Here is a 16,009-nt window from a genome sequence, read left to right on the forward strand (position 1 = left end):
AGATCTTCATAACACTTACCTTTCATAACAGCTTGTTTTATCCTCAGCTTGGACTCCAGAGGGGTTTGCTTTGCATTAAGAGTTATTCATGCTGTTTGCATACTGTAACGTGGCTCAGGGAGCAGCAAGAACCAGTTACTCCATAAGGGAGGGCAAAGTGGGAGCTGAAAGCAGCCACAATGCAGGATAGGCAATAGCCTCACCCGCAGGGCACTGTCCCATAGCACCCATCAATGGCCTGGAGGAAACCAAGGGCCAAATTCAAGCCAGGAAAGCTGAAAACCAGGACCAAGCACAACTCTAAAAATTGTTGAAGACCCAGGGCTGAGCTTAAATAGTGCCCCGAGCCCTGGGCAGAGGGTGTGGGTGGAGGCCCCAGGTGATGCTGGCCACGGCAATTACAGTGGTTCCCCTCTCTGCTGTCTCAGGGAGAGAGGAACGGGTTTTTTTCCCCACCCAGTGCCCTAAACACAGCTACAGCACCGTATCCAGCCTTCTCTGATGTATTCCTATGTGCAGACAATGGAAGGACAGGGCATAAAGGAGCATTAACATCCTTTGCTGCATGTTAACAATTCTTGTCCCTCCTGTTGATTCATGAGGATAAGGCGCTTCAGACGTCACGTTCTCTGTTTCTTGGGGAAATTGTCCAAATGCCTCTATTTTTCATGAAAACTCCCTCAGAAACTTTGATTAAAAGCTTTATAGCATTTTACTTCACACCAGCTTAAAGCTGGTTTTAACTGGTTGCCATCACATTTATTCATTATTCATTACAGTTCTTTTAGGAAGACCACAGTTTACAAAGATGCTTATTTTAAAACATAAAATTTATTCACTTTGTCATTATACAGGCTACATGTTCTTCCAGAAATTGTATACTTCATTAAAGATAAAAGGTGTGTCTTGATTAAATATTAAAAAACCTTTGCCTAGTTTTCTTTAGGCATCTTCCACCTCAGCCATGTGATGACATACAGAAGTCATAACTCAGTCAAATTGCCACACAAAGCATGGACCTGTTACTGATCATCCAAAAAGGAAAAGATTAGTAGACATAAAGACAACACGTCCCAAGAAGAATTTGGTTTGGACACACTTCTGGCAACGTGCTAACATATGTGTGCCCATAAGTTGCCAGCACAGCTCCAGGTCCCCGGAGCCAACACCATGGCTTTATGCTTTCTGGTGGACCTTCCATACATTGGTCAGAAATTTCATCTGAGGTCACAGCTGGACCTTCACCTGGATGGTCACATCCCACCCTGAGGGTCTGGGCTGCATTGCAGCTCTCCATGTATCACTGACTTAAACAGATCCTCCGTTCTTTAAGCTTATTCGGGGGGAAAATGATCATCAAGCAGGCAATGGAAATATTAGTAATTGTTTACCTCCAATTTGAACATCCTTTTTGTGGGCAATGTTTTCATTCAACACAATTTAGACACAAACCATCACGGTACTATTTCAGTTTTGCTAGGAAAGCACTGACAATTATTCTGCTTAATTATTGAAGGCTCACACCACAATGAAAATAAACCGAAGTTGTTTAAGAGAACAATTCATTATGCCAGTTCTCCATACGCTGTACTTGCTGTGTGATCTCCTCATCTGTAAGCAGACCAATAATGACCGATAACACATACTCCTTCATTACCTCCAAAATACTGAAGAGCTGCGAATGCGTTTTCAAAACCTGGATAGGTGCGGCACCAGCTTTTGCACCCACAGCCTCCTCAGGGCCCCCTTCACCTCTTTGTTCCTCAGGCTGTAGACGAGGGGGTTGAGGGTGGGGGTCAGGACGGTGTAACACATTGAAACCAGCTTTGCCTGATCCCGCCAGCAAGCCTTGCAAGGCTGGAGGTAGGCGAGCATCCCTGGCGCGTAGAAGATGGTGATGGCAGCCAGGTGGGAGCTGCAGGTAGAGAAAGCTTTAAGCCTCCTCCTGGCCAAAGGGATGTGCAGGATGGTGCAGAGGATGTAAGCGTAGGACACCAGGATCATCAGGACAGAGCCCACGATGATAAGCCCAGCAGTGGCAAACTGCAAGATCTCGTTTGCGCGGGCATCGGAGCAGGAGAGCTGCAGGAGGGTGGGCAGCTCGCAGAAGAAGTGGTTGATGCTCCTGGCTCGGCAGAAGGACAACCTCCCCGCTGGGACGGTGTACACCAGGGAGCTGAGGAAGCCCGCGGCGTACACCAGCACCATCACGCCATAGCAACGCGCCCTGGACATGGTGGTGGTGTAAAGCAGTGGCTTGCACACGGCCGTGTATCGGTCGTAAGCCATCACCACCAGGAGGAAGCACTCGCAGATGATCAGAGCAAGGAAAAAATATATCTGGGCGAAGCAACCCAAAAAAGAGATGTGGCTTCTCCCCAGCAGGAAGGTCTCCAGTGCTTTTGGGATGATAGCGGAGGAAAGGCAAAAATCTATGAGAGATAAGTGAGTCAGGAAGAAATACATGGGGGTGTGGAGCTGGGGGGTGGCATTGATTAGCAGGATCATCATCAGGTTCCCCAGCACCATGAAAACATACAGGGATAAGAAAATTGTGAATAAAGCGATTTGTAGCTCTGGGGCATCAGAGAAGCCCAAGAGGATGAAGCCGGACAAAACAGTGAGGTTTTCTCCATCCATCATTTCTACAAGTTAGATGAATTTGCATAGAAATAAAATGAGTCAGTGAAATGAATCCCTAAGAGAGAAATACTGTGGAACCATCAGATTTTAATCCGTAAAGTAAATGCAACAGAAAATGGTGCATTCTTTTAGAAAAATACAAGGGAACTGTGTTTCTGCCTTTAGCCCAAGCTTTGAAGTCAAACAGGTGAAGGAGCTAATTATGCAGTCAGATGTTAAAAGGGAGTAATTCTGCAATGATTTATAGACACTGTACTAATGATGCACTAAGAAATATCAAAATGTTTATCTGAGTGTAAAAAAATTAAGTCAAATAAACACTTTCCAAAATATGGAAAACAGAAGATTCATATTCTCACCACTGATTTCTGGAAATGTCAAGGGTTTTTTTCTCTCTTCTTTTTTTTTTTCAGACTGTGTCAGTGCTCTTCTGTGGCCTCATTAGTTCTGGTGCAGCCTTTCCATTAGGAAACAAAGCCGTGCACTCGAAATTTTTGTTTTGTTTTTAACTTCTAAATTTAACTGCTTTTGAAGAAAAAACCCTGCATGTGTTGGGGGGGGGAGGGGGGCGGGGCAGGGAGCAGTGGTATTGTCTCCAGCACAGCTTTGCTGTGATTGCAGTGAGCTTTCTATGACTGACTCAAATATCCACATAACGGTGTTAAAATATAGTATATATAAACCCAACTTTTTAAAGCTTCAGCTTGGATATTCCCATCTCCCCCTTTCAGCCCCTCTGCAGCTGAATTATCTGATGGAAGATCTATCTACAGATATCTACATCTTTGCTGAAGTGTCCCTAGATCAGGAGCGTGGGTTTTTTGAAGCAAACCTCCTAACCCCTGCTAGGACACTTGGGTTCACGCCATGGATGCTCTTGGAGAGCACGGATGGAATTCCTTTAGATGCAGCTCCACCAGCACATCCCGGCCACAAAACAGCATCTGCTCCCCCAGAATGGGCTGAATTAAACAACTACATAAGGCTGCAGGGAGTACAGGAGGGTGATTTAAGTCCCAGCACCACTTGTTTCACTCTAACGACCTCAGATCTTCTCAGTCAACTTCTCTTGGTATTGGAGATACAGCTCCGTCTGGACGATTCATACCCTTGAAGCATGCATTTCTCTCTATTGACAACAATTTCATCACTGGAATTAAATTGATTGTGTCCTAGAGGTGGACGTTTCCATCCCGTAGAGGCAACCTTTGGTGAGCAGCTCATATGTGAACCTGCAGTCAGGGAGAGGATAATCGTATCTTAAAGAACTTCAAGGTTAAAAACATGCTTAATATTAAAAAATATTTAAATATTAAATAAATTGTTTTAAATAATAAAAATATTTAAAATCTTGCCAAGTACAGATGGAGCTACTCCTGAGCCTGAGCCTGTGCTTCCGGACTTCACAGAGCAGATGCTTTTATTCTGAATTTTCTTCTCATCTCAAAAGGAGTGTGGGAAGCTTCAGTCATATGAACAAAACAGAAGCATTAATTAGGGTTTTTTTTTCTAGGTTTGCCAATTGATCATTGAAATGCAGAAATTAAAAAAAATTACATAAATATTACTGTAACATGAAATTTAAAAAAGTAACCTGCTCCTTATAACTTATTACACTGAGCCCAGCTCCCACAAAAAGGGACTCGTGTACATTTTTCAGGTGTTAATCAATACTAATGTATTTTTTTGCAATATGAAGTATACAAACAGCTAAAGAGATAAATTGGTTGAGTCTCACTGGAAGCAAAGTGTTGTGAAATGTGTTACTGGTTAAGGGATGATGGAGAGAGCAGCGAAGCACCGGGCTGAGTCTTCTTGTACCATTTGCACTAAAAACTCTTTCAAGCACGTGAGAGGCAGCACGACAAGGGTCACCAATGGGAAACGCCAAACCCTTTTTTACCTGCTTGGTTAAAAGGAAAGGTGTTGGTAGATGTGGTACCTGCAGCTCCTTGAGAAGCCCATCCGATGGGTCAAAGCTGCGGCAGGAGAAGAGATGCTCAGGAGGGCAGGATCGCCCTGGCTGGCTAGCAGAGGGGTTTTATCCCAGATGAAGCGTTACCTCAGATGTTTGTGCAAGCTTCTCTCCCTCAGGGATCCTCCTGCAGCTGATAATTATTTTGACCTGTTCAGCAAAAGCCCCTTTCAATCCCTCCTCCCTCTCCAAAACTTTTCCACCTGCACGACGAACTCTCCTGTAGAGACCTACCCAGGCTGCCCGTGCCACCACCTGGTCTTGCAGAAAGACAAGTCCAGGGTAGTTTGCTTTTTATTTATCCAACTGTCACAAACGTCTCTCTTTCAGTCTTTCACTGAGGAAGCCCTTTACTACCAACAGGGAAAGCTGATGGATCAGCTCGTGTTACGTTGAAGGGTGCTGAAAACAAAACCTGACGGAGCATCCGCTGTGTGAATGGGTTGAGCGTGGCCATGGGGAGTCCTCGCCAGCAGATACATTTATTTCCATACGCTTTACTGGTGACTGCACAACCGGTTGCTCAAAAGCATCATTTTACACAGCTGCTTTGAGGTTATAACAGAATTAACTCAAATTTACCAGTTTTATTCTGATGAATTCCAAGTGCCAATGTTTCCTGAAAGCGTCTGCTAGATGAAGAGACGTTATAAAACCCTTAGTGCAAATATTAAATGATAACTTTGTCCCAGACATTTAGAAAACACAAAGGGCAGGGCAGATGGAAGAGAATACTGAGCTATGAAAGTATGGGGAAACAAGATGGAGATGCCTTTAGATGTTTTTAATGTAAATTTGTTTTTCTGCTGGAAGGCAGCAGACTATTAGTCCTGGAGCTGCACTGGAGGTGGGTGGAAAAGGATTTCCCCATGGTTTTTAATTTCTTTCTTCCCCATTGGGTACTGGGCTAAAACTAAGGCTTGTGAAGTGGGAAAAGCAACATAATGGGGGGGGGGAAATAACCCTCACTCAACTTTAGGACAAAAAAAAAAGAGATTTCAAAGATTATTTTAAAAACATACATGGAAGGCTAAATAATCCACTAAGAAAACCTGCCTGGGTAGGGTGTGTGTCTGCAGGGTGAGTAATGCAGCTTGAAATCCCAGAGCCGGACAGCTCAGTACTGCACCTGCGCCATCTCCATCATAAGGTGATCGCAGACCACCAGCACCTTGGCTGTTCGGGGGAAAGGAAGACCTAAAATCCTCCCTCCCACCAGCACTCTGGCTCTTTACATGCCCAGTTAACTTCACGACAGAGCAGAGGCCCAAATACGACTTGTCCCCATTTACCATGAGTGCTTTGATGACCAATACACCATCACAATGTTGTTTCACTCAACCTCACTTTGTGGTCTGGAGCTAAAACTCCTGGAAAAATCAGCTGACATCCTCCTAATACCAGGAATATCACCAGAGGACGTTCATGAATATAAAACATGAGAGATCAGACACTAGCTGGTTTGATATCAGCAGGGCAAAGCCACAGCCTGCATTCTCCCTTTTGCTGTCTGAAGCCTGAAATGAAGTGGGTTATTATTTGTTAATAGTATTTAAATAATAAATAATATTTATTTCAAGTAATATTGAAATAACATTTACTTTGGACAATAACTTTCTGCCCAATACATGGTCGCTGTCAGGTCTCAGGCTACAGCCAGGGAAAGTCCTGTCCATCCTAGTGCAGCACGTAGCCTTGGTTCAAGGAGAAGCGTATTTTCCAGGTGTCCTGCTGCCAGGTGCATTTAGTCCCTGCTTCTTGAAAGAGCAATATCTAACTCTCCTTCTTGAAGGTGCAATATCTAACCCTCCTCACCATGTCACGGTAGCCCTCTCCTTTCAGCTGAGCAGGAACCATGCCTGGACAAGGAGGAGAGGACTCTGCCTTTTGCTTTCGTCATGGCATTCTTCATGTCCGTGTTTCTTAAGCTGTAGATGAGCGGGTTCAGCATGGGGACTATGATGGAGTACAGCATGGAGACCACCTTGCCATGCTCCAAGGAGGGTCTGGAGCCAGGGCGCAAGTACATGAAGAGGGAGCTGCCGTAGTACAAAGCGATGGAGACCAAGTGGGAGGCACAGGTGGAGAAGGCTTTGTGCCGACTGGCCATGGAGCGGATCTGCAAGACAGTGGAGAGGACTGACAAGTAGGAGACTAGGATGAAGACTGTAGTGCTTAGCATGTTGAACCCCACCACGGCAGAAACCATCACCTCATTGACATGGGTGTCAGAGCAGGAGAGGGCTAGCAGCGGTGGTCCATCACAGAAGAAATGATTTATCCTCTTAGACCGGCAGAATGGGAGACGAAATATGGAAACCGTGTGTATGGTGGAGCTGATCACACCAGCTAAGTAGGCACCAGCCAACATCCCAATGCAAAGCCTCTGGGACATGACCACAGAGTAGAGCAGGGGGTTACAAATGGCCATGTAGCGATCATAAGCCATGGCAGCCAGCACGTAGCACTCGGTGGTGGCACAGGTTGCAAAGGAGAAGAGCTGAGTGGCGCACCTAACAAAGGAAATAACCTTCTCCACTAAAAAATTCAGCAAGGTTTGAGGGATGATGGTAGAGGAGTAGCAGATGTCTAGGAGAGACAAGTGGCTTAGGAAGAAGTACATGGGGGTGTGCAGGCACGAATCAGTTCTGATTAACATAATTACTCCCAGATTTCCTATTAGAGTGACCACATAGATGGCAAGGAATAAGACAAAGTACATCACCTGCAGGTCTTCTTGGTTTGTGAAGCCCAGGAGAATAAACTCGGATGCAAATGTATAGTTGTCTTCAACCATATTGAATATATAAGCAGTTCAGCTGCTTTATGTCTTTCAAATGGAAATGCTTAACAGGCCCAAATCTGCCAATAATGTTAAGAATGTCAATTTTTGTCTATCAATCAGTTACACCACTTTAAGTCAATATAAGGTAAATTCTCTCTGAGAGAGTAAAACCTCAAGTTCCCGAGGCCGGTCTCCCCATTCAGCCTTAGCTAAACGCATGCAACCACCAGCAACATGCTTGGAAGTGGGTGGATATTTTAAGGCAAGGAAGGAGGATGATACCATACCAGAATAAACCATAAATAAATTGCAGGGCTTTCTCATAGTTCCTCTCAAGCCATTTACACATGGAAGTCCATGACTTCCACAATAACTGCTGAGAAAATGGAATTATTTCTCATCTTTTGAGTGCTCCCAGTCCAGTGTGAGTACATGAGGAATAAATATCTGTTCCTTGTGTCCCAGGAAGACTTCTTCTAGGTGAAAGGACTGGAAAATGCGACTTTCCTCAGCATAATTTTTCCAAGTGTAGAATGGCTCAGTAGTAAGAGCCAGAATTTGTCTCACCTCACTTTAGATGTGATGCCTAACTTGGAGATAAAAGATAAATTCATGCTTGCCCTCTCTGCTCACCAGGGAGAAATCAGCAGCTCCTAAAATCACACTCTACGACAGATAGAATAAACAAATATTGATTTTTCCTGGATAACATCAATCATCACTTGACAGAGTTACACCAGAGAGCAAACCAAGAGTGCATGCTGCCTGGCGTCTGACATATAGATCCAAACGAAAAAGTCATAATTATTTGATGACCCTTTGCTGAAGGGGTGAGGTTCACCTCCAGATCCAGACATCTCAGTTCAGGTGTCCTGTGAGCAACATGTCTGGTCTCCTGGTGTTATTAAGGGGGATTTAGAGCTGCTTTTCACTGCCCACATAGAGATGCCGGAGGCGAAGCAGCGTCTGAGACATCCACACGGTGCTGGAAGATGTGTTACAAATAATGAAAATCGAGCTGTTTGGGTCTAGAGCTGAATCCTCCCCCAGAGGCAGCATCCACCTGCCTAGATGCAGACATCTACGGCCATTGGAGAATTGACCTGAATTTCACAATTAACTACAGCTCACCCCCACTTTTTCTTACTTGACAAGCCAACTGCTTTGTGTGGAGCGATCTGAGATGTAGATATGAAACCCCGGAGGTGAATAAGTCTCGTGCTATGCATGATAGCTGCCTGCCAGGAACCACATCTCCCTGCAGCTTGAAGACACTGACTGGAATGGAGATAAATTAAATTAAAAACCCATACCTTGCTGCCTCGTATTCAATATTATCCATGCTGACAGGCAGGTGCTTGGTCCATGCTCTGCTGAATAGCTAACAGAATATTTATCCTTGTCCTCCTGGGAAAAGGACTTCCATTTGTGGCACCTGCTTTCTTACACAAATTTCAGTAAGATCTTGCATCTCTTGGGCAAGCCAGCACAAGATTTTTTTTCAACAAGCTGCCCTACGACTCACCGAGCAGCCTGTCTTTTAGTGTTTTCCCAAGATTTAAGTCATGACATTATAGGTAGGAGAAAGACCACCCACTGCTGAGACCCTACAGCCAAGCTAAAATACACTGTTTGGCTAGCTGGTGTTTTAAGAGTCTTACAGCCCAAACTCTCTAGTGGATGCAGAAAAAAAACCCCTCATTAATAGGATGGTTTAAACTGGGAAGCAAAAGCATCCTGTGCTCATGCCTCCAGCATCCCTCTGGCTTCTCCGGGTAACTGTTCCTGCTGCCCTGAAGCAGAGCAGGGAGGGGCGACAGTCTGCCACAAGTCCTGGGGATCCTGCGGATGCCGTGGGATGAAGCGGGATTTTTTCACAGCAGGGATTTCTTCTGCTTTGCTCTTGGGTCCAGTTGAAACGGTTTTTATACTTACAGCTACTCCCCGCTCCAGCTGGAAAGGTACGCCATGTCCTCTCCCATGCACCATCGATCTGTGCTTCCAGAGCTTTGCCCTTCACAGATTCACAGAGCCGGGGTAAAACAAGTTGGGGAATAACGTTTCACCTCCAGGGAGGCATCAGACCAAGGGAGGGTCAGCCCCTGCCAAGCCCAAGGGGGGTCCCGAGATGCTCCACTGCCAGGTCAAGGTATAGCCAAAGGGGTTTTAAGATTAATGACACCAGAAGGTCTTATTTGAACAATACCGGCTCAAAAATGTTGCCTTTAATCGTTTCATACATCCTAAAAAAAAAAATCCCAAAAGGTAGTTTATTGCAATATCTGTGTGTAGTGTGCAATATCTGTATTCAAAAACCTCTTTTTTTGTTTCTATAGAGTGGCTCATCTTGGAAACATTCAACCCTCAGTGCAGACTGCAGGTGATGAGAAATCCAGCACCCCCTTTTTTCAGTTTATGCTGATGTTTAGAATGAAAAAAAAAACGATACTAAGCCTTATTTTTCATTTTGATGCATGCGCCTTTAACTTTCAATCCAAAACTCTTCCTATACTTTGCTCCCAAAGACGAGGGGGCTGCACCAGCTGCTGTGCCTTCCAGGAAAGGACAAAAGTCACCTCTTCGTCTGCTCAAAAAAAATACCTAGTAGGGAATGACGCCGCTTTTATCCACCTAGCACTCAGCGTTTCAGAGTGAAGGGCAGGTTCTTCCCCTGTGAAGGCCACCGGGATGAATCCACCCCACTGACCCAGGAACCAGGTAACTATATAGGCAGCCTCATCCATTTAATTCAGCATCCGAGAGCACTGAGGGCAGCTGCTCACCTGGGATTATTTAGATAATGATGGATGCGATTTACAGAAGTCAACAACAAAAAATTAAACCCTACATGGGAGAAAAGTTTAGATCTCTCTGTGTATTTTCATTTGCCTTCATTGTAAAATTTGGGATAGCTGTGTCAGGAGTAAAGATGTGCTGTAGGGACCTTTCCTGAGAGTGATCTGTAGATCTACAGAAAACAACTGTTGTAGGAGGTGATAATTTAAAATACCAGGAATTATCATTTCAAGTTGTGTATGGTTAGCCCAGACTATTTAAGAGAAAAATAATTCATGGGGCAGAGTGAATTTGATAATCAAGATTTCATACAACCTGAAGCCTCACCCAAGAATTGTATTTAAAAAAAAAATAAAAAATAAATACACAGTTTAAAACATTTCTGAAGCAAAGTTCCCCTCTCTCAATTCTGTGAGGGGAACTTGTTCAAACATCTGACATGACCCGTTCATTTTTAATAGGATCAGGAGCTGACCTAAATGGGATCAGCCAACTGTAAAGGCGAGATGATGATCTTGTTTTATTTATCTGTTATTTCTCGGTTTCCTGAACACGGACAAGCCACTTAGCTACCCAAGGCTTACTACCACATTAGAAAAAGTTTTTATCTAAAATAAAAAGGAGCACATATTTCCAACAATGTCCAATAGATGGTGACGATGTATAAGAAATCCTGATCAGTATTTCTTTAGCCACTTGTTTAGCATCCCCCCCCCGCCCCCAGTACTCCCTTTTGATATCTGAAAGGGACTGTTATGGCCATTTTGCATCTCTTGGGACTGACAACAAAGCACAATGGTACATAGAAGGAACAAAAATAGGTCATTCCCATACAAACAGGAATGGATTTTATTCAGAAGTAGATGAAATGCAACTTTTGAGAAGGAAAGGGGCAGCTAAAGAACATGTAGGTTTGTGCACTGTTGTGCCTTGCCAGCACGCATAAGAGTCAGCTTCAGGCTGGTAAATTTAATATCAAAAAATAATAATGATAAAATAATAATAATTTTTTTAAAAGTTCTAGGCGCTGACCAGGGTCACATCACTGTTTGGGTTATTTTTCACTGTGTTACAGAGTATTTTTCCCCCTGTTGACAGTACAGCTCAGATCAAGCGACTGCAGGTGGAAAATCCTCGTCCAGGACCCAGCCAAACCTTCTCCATCCCGGATGATCATCTCCAAATCCCCTCCCAGAGGAGCTTAAGATTTGCTCAGGGACATCTCTTACCTTTGAGTGATGAACTGCTACAGAAATAGAAAAGGGGTTTTTGGGGGGGGGGGGAGATATGGTGGTTACTGTTGCCCCTGGTGGCATTGCATTTTCACACCAACCACACATTTCTATCCAGAATATGATGAAAAGGGGAGCTGCAATTTCTAGTAGGAGTTGCTTATTGCATAAGAAATAAAGACTGCTCTTTTTTTTTTTTTTTAATTACCCTCCTTTTTTTTGTTTGTTTCTGTTTTTTTCTTTTTTTCTGTTTGTTGGGGTTGGTTTGTTTGTTTTGGTTTTTTTTTCATTCCTTTTCCCTAGTGCCTCACGCCAAAGTGTAAATCTCTGGATGCAAACTCTACTGATAATATTATTGTCTTTGTTTTTAACAAACCGCTGTGGGCAGAAATTAGAAAACTAATTACAGCTTTGTTTCAAGGCTTTGAAAGGCTGAAGTTATGGGGCAGGGTGACGAAAGGACAAATGTGTATGGTTGCCTAAAAAGAAGTGACAAAGATCAATTTAACCCTGCAATTTAACTCAGCAGCCTGGTTTCAAAGACAGACCTATTTAAGAATTTATATTTCATTTACTTGGCTTATGCACAACATTCCATTACCCCCTAACTGCATTAAAACTTCAAAGTTTATCCATTTAGGTCTTGTGTTTCCATCCTTCCTAGGAAGAGCTTTTCACAGGAGCTGCCTACCCAACCCAGCCCATAAATCATTGAGATCCCAGCTAAACTGAGGCTAGGGAGTGACACGAAAAATCAGTAATGTGTGTGTTGGCATACACATTTAACACAAGAATCTATTGCATTATATATAGTATAATGTACATTTAATATCGTATTTTTATACATATACACACACATATATGTATATATGTGTATAACTTGCCATTCATAGGACCAGAGACATCCTAGATGTCCTTTCTGATCAAAAATTATTCTATCTCCCGCTCAAAGCAGAGCTGACTTCACAGCCACATCAGGTTGCCTTGTCCAGGCAACTTTTGGATATCTCCATGGATGGAGGCTCCACAGCCTCTGGGGCAAATCCCCATGTTACCCACATTCCTGTGCCAGGTTTTAATGAGAGGGTTCAGACCCTCACTGTGATTCTTTCTGCTGTTCTCCTAAGAGCATCCTTCACCTCTTTGTTCCTCAGGCTGTAGATGAGAGGGTTCAGCATGGGGATCACCACTGTGTAGAAGACAGAGACCACTTTGTCGGTGTTCAGGGAGTAACTAGAGCTGGGGCGTAAATACATGAAGATTGTTGTCCCATACAACATGGTGACCGCTGTCAGGTGGGACACGCAGGTGGAGAAGGCTTTTTGCCTGCCTTCAGCTGAACGGATCCTCAGGATGGCAAAGGAGATGAAGATGTAGGAGACCAGAATAGTGGAGATGGTGCTGAGCTCAATGATGCCGGCCAAAGAGAAGAGAATCATCTCATTGATGTATGTGCTGGCACAGGACAGAGCCAGGAGGGGGGGAACGTCGCAGAAAAAGTGGTTGATGACATTGGAGCTGCAGAAGGGCAGCCTGATGATGAAGGTCATCTGTATGATGGAGTTCAGGACACCCCCAATGTAGGACCCCACCACCAGCCACATGCACAACCTCCGAGTCATAACAGAGGAGTAGAGCAGGGGGTTACAGATGGCCACGTACCGGTCGTACGCCATGATAGCCAGCAGGAAACACTCGGTCGTCACAAAGACGATGTAGAAGAAAGCTTGGCCCATGCAGCCCACGAAGGAAATGGTCTTCCTCTCCAGCAGGAAGTTCACCAAGGTCCTGGGGGCAATCACAGAGGAGAAGCAGATGTCAACAACGGAGAGGCTGCCAAGGAAGAAGTACATGGATGTGTGGAGCCGTGGGTCACCTCGGATGACTACAATTATCCCCACGTTGCCCAAAAGCGTGACGGTGTAGATGAGCAGCAGCAGCACAAAGAGGGCTGCCTTCATCTCCGCCTGGTCGCTCAGGCCCTCAAGAACGAACTCTGCCACGGAGGTGTGATTCTGCTCTGCCATTCAGGGCTCCGCGTCTACTGAGGAAGGAGAGAGCCTGAAAACACAGGACAGTAGAAACCATGCCTTTAATTAGCACCCAGACCCATTCCCATTCATTTTTAGGGAGCTAGTGGGATGGACTGCACGGCCCTGGGCTTGTCCTCCTTTACAGTCCAAGGAAAGAGGAGGTCCCTTCTGAAGGGAGAGCATCCCAGCTTTCCCAAACACCTTCCCTGCCTGCACCGAGTCAGAGGAGGGTCTTTTGCTTTCCCGCTGCAGGCAGAGCTTCAGGCAGGTTCTTTGTATCATAGACTCCCATTTTGGTACCTACAATTTGATGAGATGGATGGATATAACAAAAGATAGGGGTTCAGGGGACACAGACCGAATCATCAGCTCTGCCCTTGAACTCCTGTAATTAAGTTTTTCTCCACATTTGTTTCCCTTCCTCCCCATTTCAAACCCATCATGTTAAGGTGCCCAGAACAAGACAGCTCTGATTTTGGCAGCGGCTTCTGGATGTAATTGTAAGCTTGGAGTAAGAGTGAAAATACTGTAGCTTTCCTTTTTTTGTTTTGGAAAAGACACCAAGGTGAAGAAAAAGAAATAGTCTTTAATTTGTTGGGAAGTAGGGAGGGAGAGACGAAAGGGGTATTGCATGATCCCAAACTCTTCAGGACATCAGGAGTTTAACATTACACTCTCAGAAGCCTTTGGGAGATGAAGCCAGGGAGACTATTAGCAAAATTTGGGTCTGAAGCTGTTATTTTGAACATCAAACTTCTTTTCCTTGGTACAATTTTGAGAATATACAATTAAGAGCCTAAACACCATAAAATCTGTCTTGATTTCCCCATGACATTCAGAGCAAAGGTACTAGCCCTGGTGTTAGGGTCCCCTGTATAAAGTTTATGTGGGTTTAACAAATGATGGATCAGCCTTTCAATAAGCGAGCCCATCGCGTCCCTGTTCATGGCTCCCCTCGCCATGCTGCAGTAGTCCATGGCAGGTACCATGAACCACCACGATATGCCGATGACTTTAATCATGCCTTGTATTTCTAGAAGTGGACTGGGAGATGAAACCTGATTTGCAGAAGTGATTTAAGTGTCGGGAGATGGCTGTGAGTGTTTATGAGCATGAACCAGCTGTAAGGTACTGACTAATCCCAGGCAAAAGTAGGTTCCACGATGCTGTCCTGGAATATGAAGTCACACCTGCTGCTCTCCCCAGTGTGCACAAACAGCAGCATCTGACTGCAAGGTGCACCTTATTTCCAGGTGAAAACAAGGTATGGCTGAGAGCACTGGCAGAAGGCACAAGGGGGGGGAATGGTCAAGGGGAAAAATGAGCCAGACTGAGAAGTCACTTTTTTAAGATGCCATCTGCAGAGGAAAAACCTTCTGAGAGAGCCTGATGGTGGCACAGCATGGCATCCTGGTGGTTAAGGCCCTCACCAGGACTTCTCTCATCTCATTTTCAGCAGGCAAAACCCCAGCAGCTCCTGTGTCTCCCTTCAGCTGGAAGAGGAGTCAATGCCACGGATGAGACCACAGAGCTGGGCTGAGCCAAACTCATTCAACTCCAGTTGCCTAAGTTTAGGCACATAGTTCAGCTGCTTGCCCTAATGAAAATGTGACATACAGGTTTCTGTCCCTGAAAACATGAAGGTTCAGAATAAAACAATTAAACCTTTACAGGATTAAAGATGAGAATCAAAGTCTTACCCCACCAGGTGAGCACCAGGATCAGAAGACTCATTGAAGAACCATTCTCCATCAGCAGAATATTTCTTTATAGAAATATCCTGGACTTCTTAAAGTGAATATCACTTTATTTCAGGGTCAGTGAGTGGGTTAATCTTTCCTTGAGGGTGTTCTCTCTTCTTCTCCCAGGCTCCTTAAACATACCATAAGAACCGTGATTTCTGATCTTTTGAATTCAAAATACTGGAGTGCATCCCAAGTGCATCCCAGCAGAAATATTTCATCTTCTTTAACCAACACAGAGGAACAAACCTTTACCTGGCATAAATCAGAGCAGCCTCCACAAAGGTAACATTGCTGCAGTGATTTAGTCCTAGCAGAGCTCACCTGGACCTTTTGGGGAATGCTCACACGTACCTGTGGATGGGGGTCACCTCCTCTTACCAGCTGCAAGGTCTCTTCCACTTTGGATGACACTACAGGCTCAGGATGTCTGCACAATAAATCTGGGGGACTAACCCTTGAAGCCATCCTCCTAGCTTCCAGCTAAACAAGAACGTCCCTCCTATGCATCAGAGAACCTCCTGCATATTTTCACCAGACGAAGTTCTTCACTTCCAGCAACGCGTCACTTCTATATGTCTCTTTGCAGGTCTTTGTGGGCAATGGGCACCCCTCCTCAGGGAGCAAGTGTTTGTCATGGCTTTGGCTGGAGTTCAGGTCTCTAGGAGAAGCGAATCTTGATTGTATACTCCTGGCTCCTTAATGAGAATCCATGAGAATCACAACAGCCTGAACTGCTAATAAAGACTTAGCTCTGTAGGTGGGAGGATGCAAAATCCTGCGCTAATTATTGTCACAAATAT

The 16,009-nt window shown here is 44.7% G+C and overlaps 3 protein-coding genes across 3 annotated transcripts; all 3 read right to left on the reverse strand.

Moving 5' to 3' along the window:
• Window positions 1–1,689: 1,689 nt before the first annotated feature.
• On the reverse strand, window positions 1,690–2,643 carry LOC104829863 (olfactory receptor 8I2-like). Its single transcript, XM_010564367.1, has one exon. It carries the CDS (start codon window positions 2,641–2,643, stop codon window positions 1,690–1,692), a length of 954 nt encoding a protein of 317 aa, XP_010562669.1.
• A 3,794-nt stretch (window positions 2,644–6,437) lies between these two features.
• LOC104829864 (olfactory receptor 1086-like) lies at window positions 6,438–7,415 on the reverse strand. Its single transcript, XM_010564368.1, has one exon. It carries the CDS (start codon window positions 7,413–7,415, stop codon window positions 6,438–6,440), a length of 978 nt encoding a protein of 325 aa, XP_010562670.1.
• A 5,104-nt stretch (window positions 7,416–12,519) lies between these two features.
• Window positions 12,520–13,458, reverse strand: LOC104829807 (olfactory receptor 1052-like). The gene has a single exon (XM_010564277.1). The coding sequence runs from the start codon at window positions 13,456–13,458 to the stop codon at window positions 12,520–12,522; it is 939 nt and encodes a 312-aa protein (XP_010562579.1).
• Window positions 13,459–16,009: the final 2,551 nt, after the last annotated feature.

This window comes from Haliaeetus leucocephalus, unplaced genomic scaffold, assembly GCF_000737465.1.
Source record: "Haliaeetus leucocephalus isolate CR32 unplaced genomic scaffold, Haliaeetus_leucocephalus-4.0 Scaffold177, whole genome shotgun sequence".
Taxonomy (NCBI): Eukaryota; Metazoa; Chordata; class Aves; order Accipitriformes; family Accipitridae; genus Haliaeetus; species Haliaeetus leucocephalus.

Bases quoted from the DNA above. Each gene is read 5' to 3' on its own strand.
- LOC104829807 (XM_010564277.1), bottom strand. From the start codon at position 13,458: ATGGCAGAGCAGAATCACACCTCCGTGGCAGAGTTCGTTCTTGAGGGC.
- LOC104829863 (XM_010564367.1), bottom strand. From the start codon at position 2,643: ATGATGGATGGAGAAAACCTCACTGTTTTGTCCGGCTTCATCCTCTTG.
- LOC104829864 (XM_010564368.1), bottom strand. From the start codon at position 7,415: ATGGTTGAAGACAACTATACATTTGCATCCGAGTTTATTCTCCTGGGC.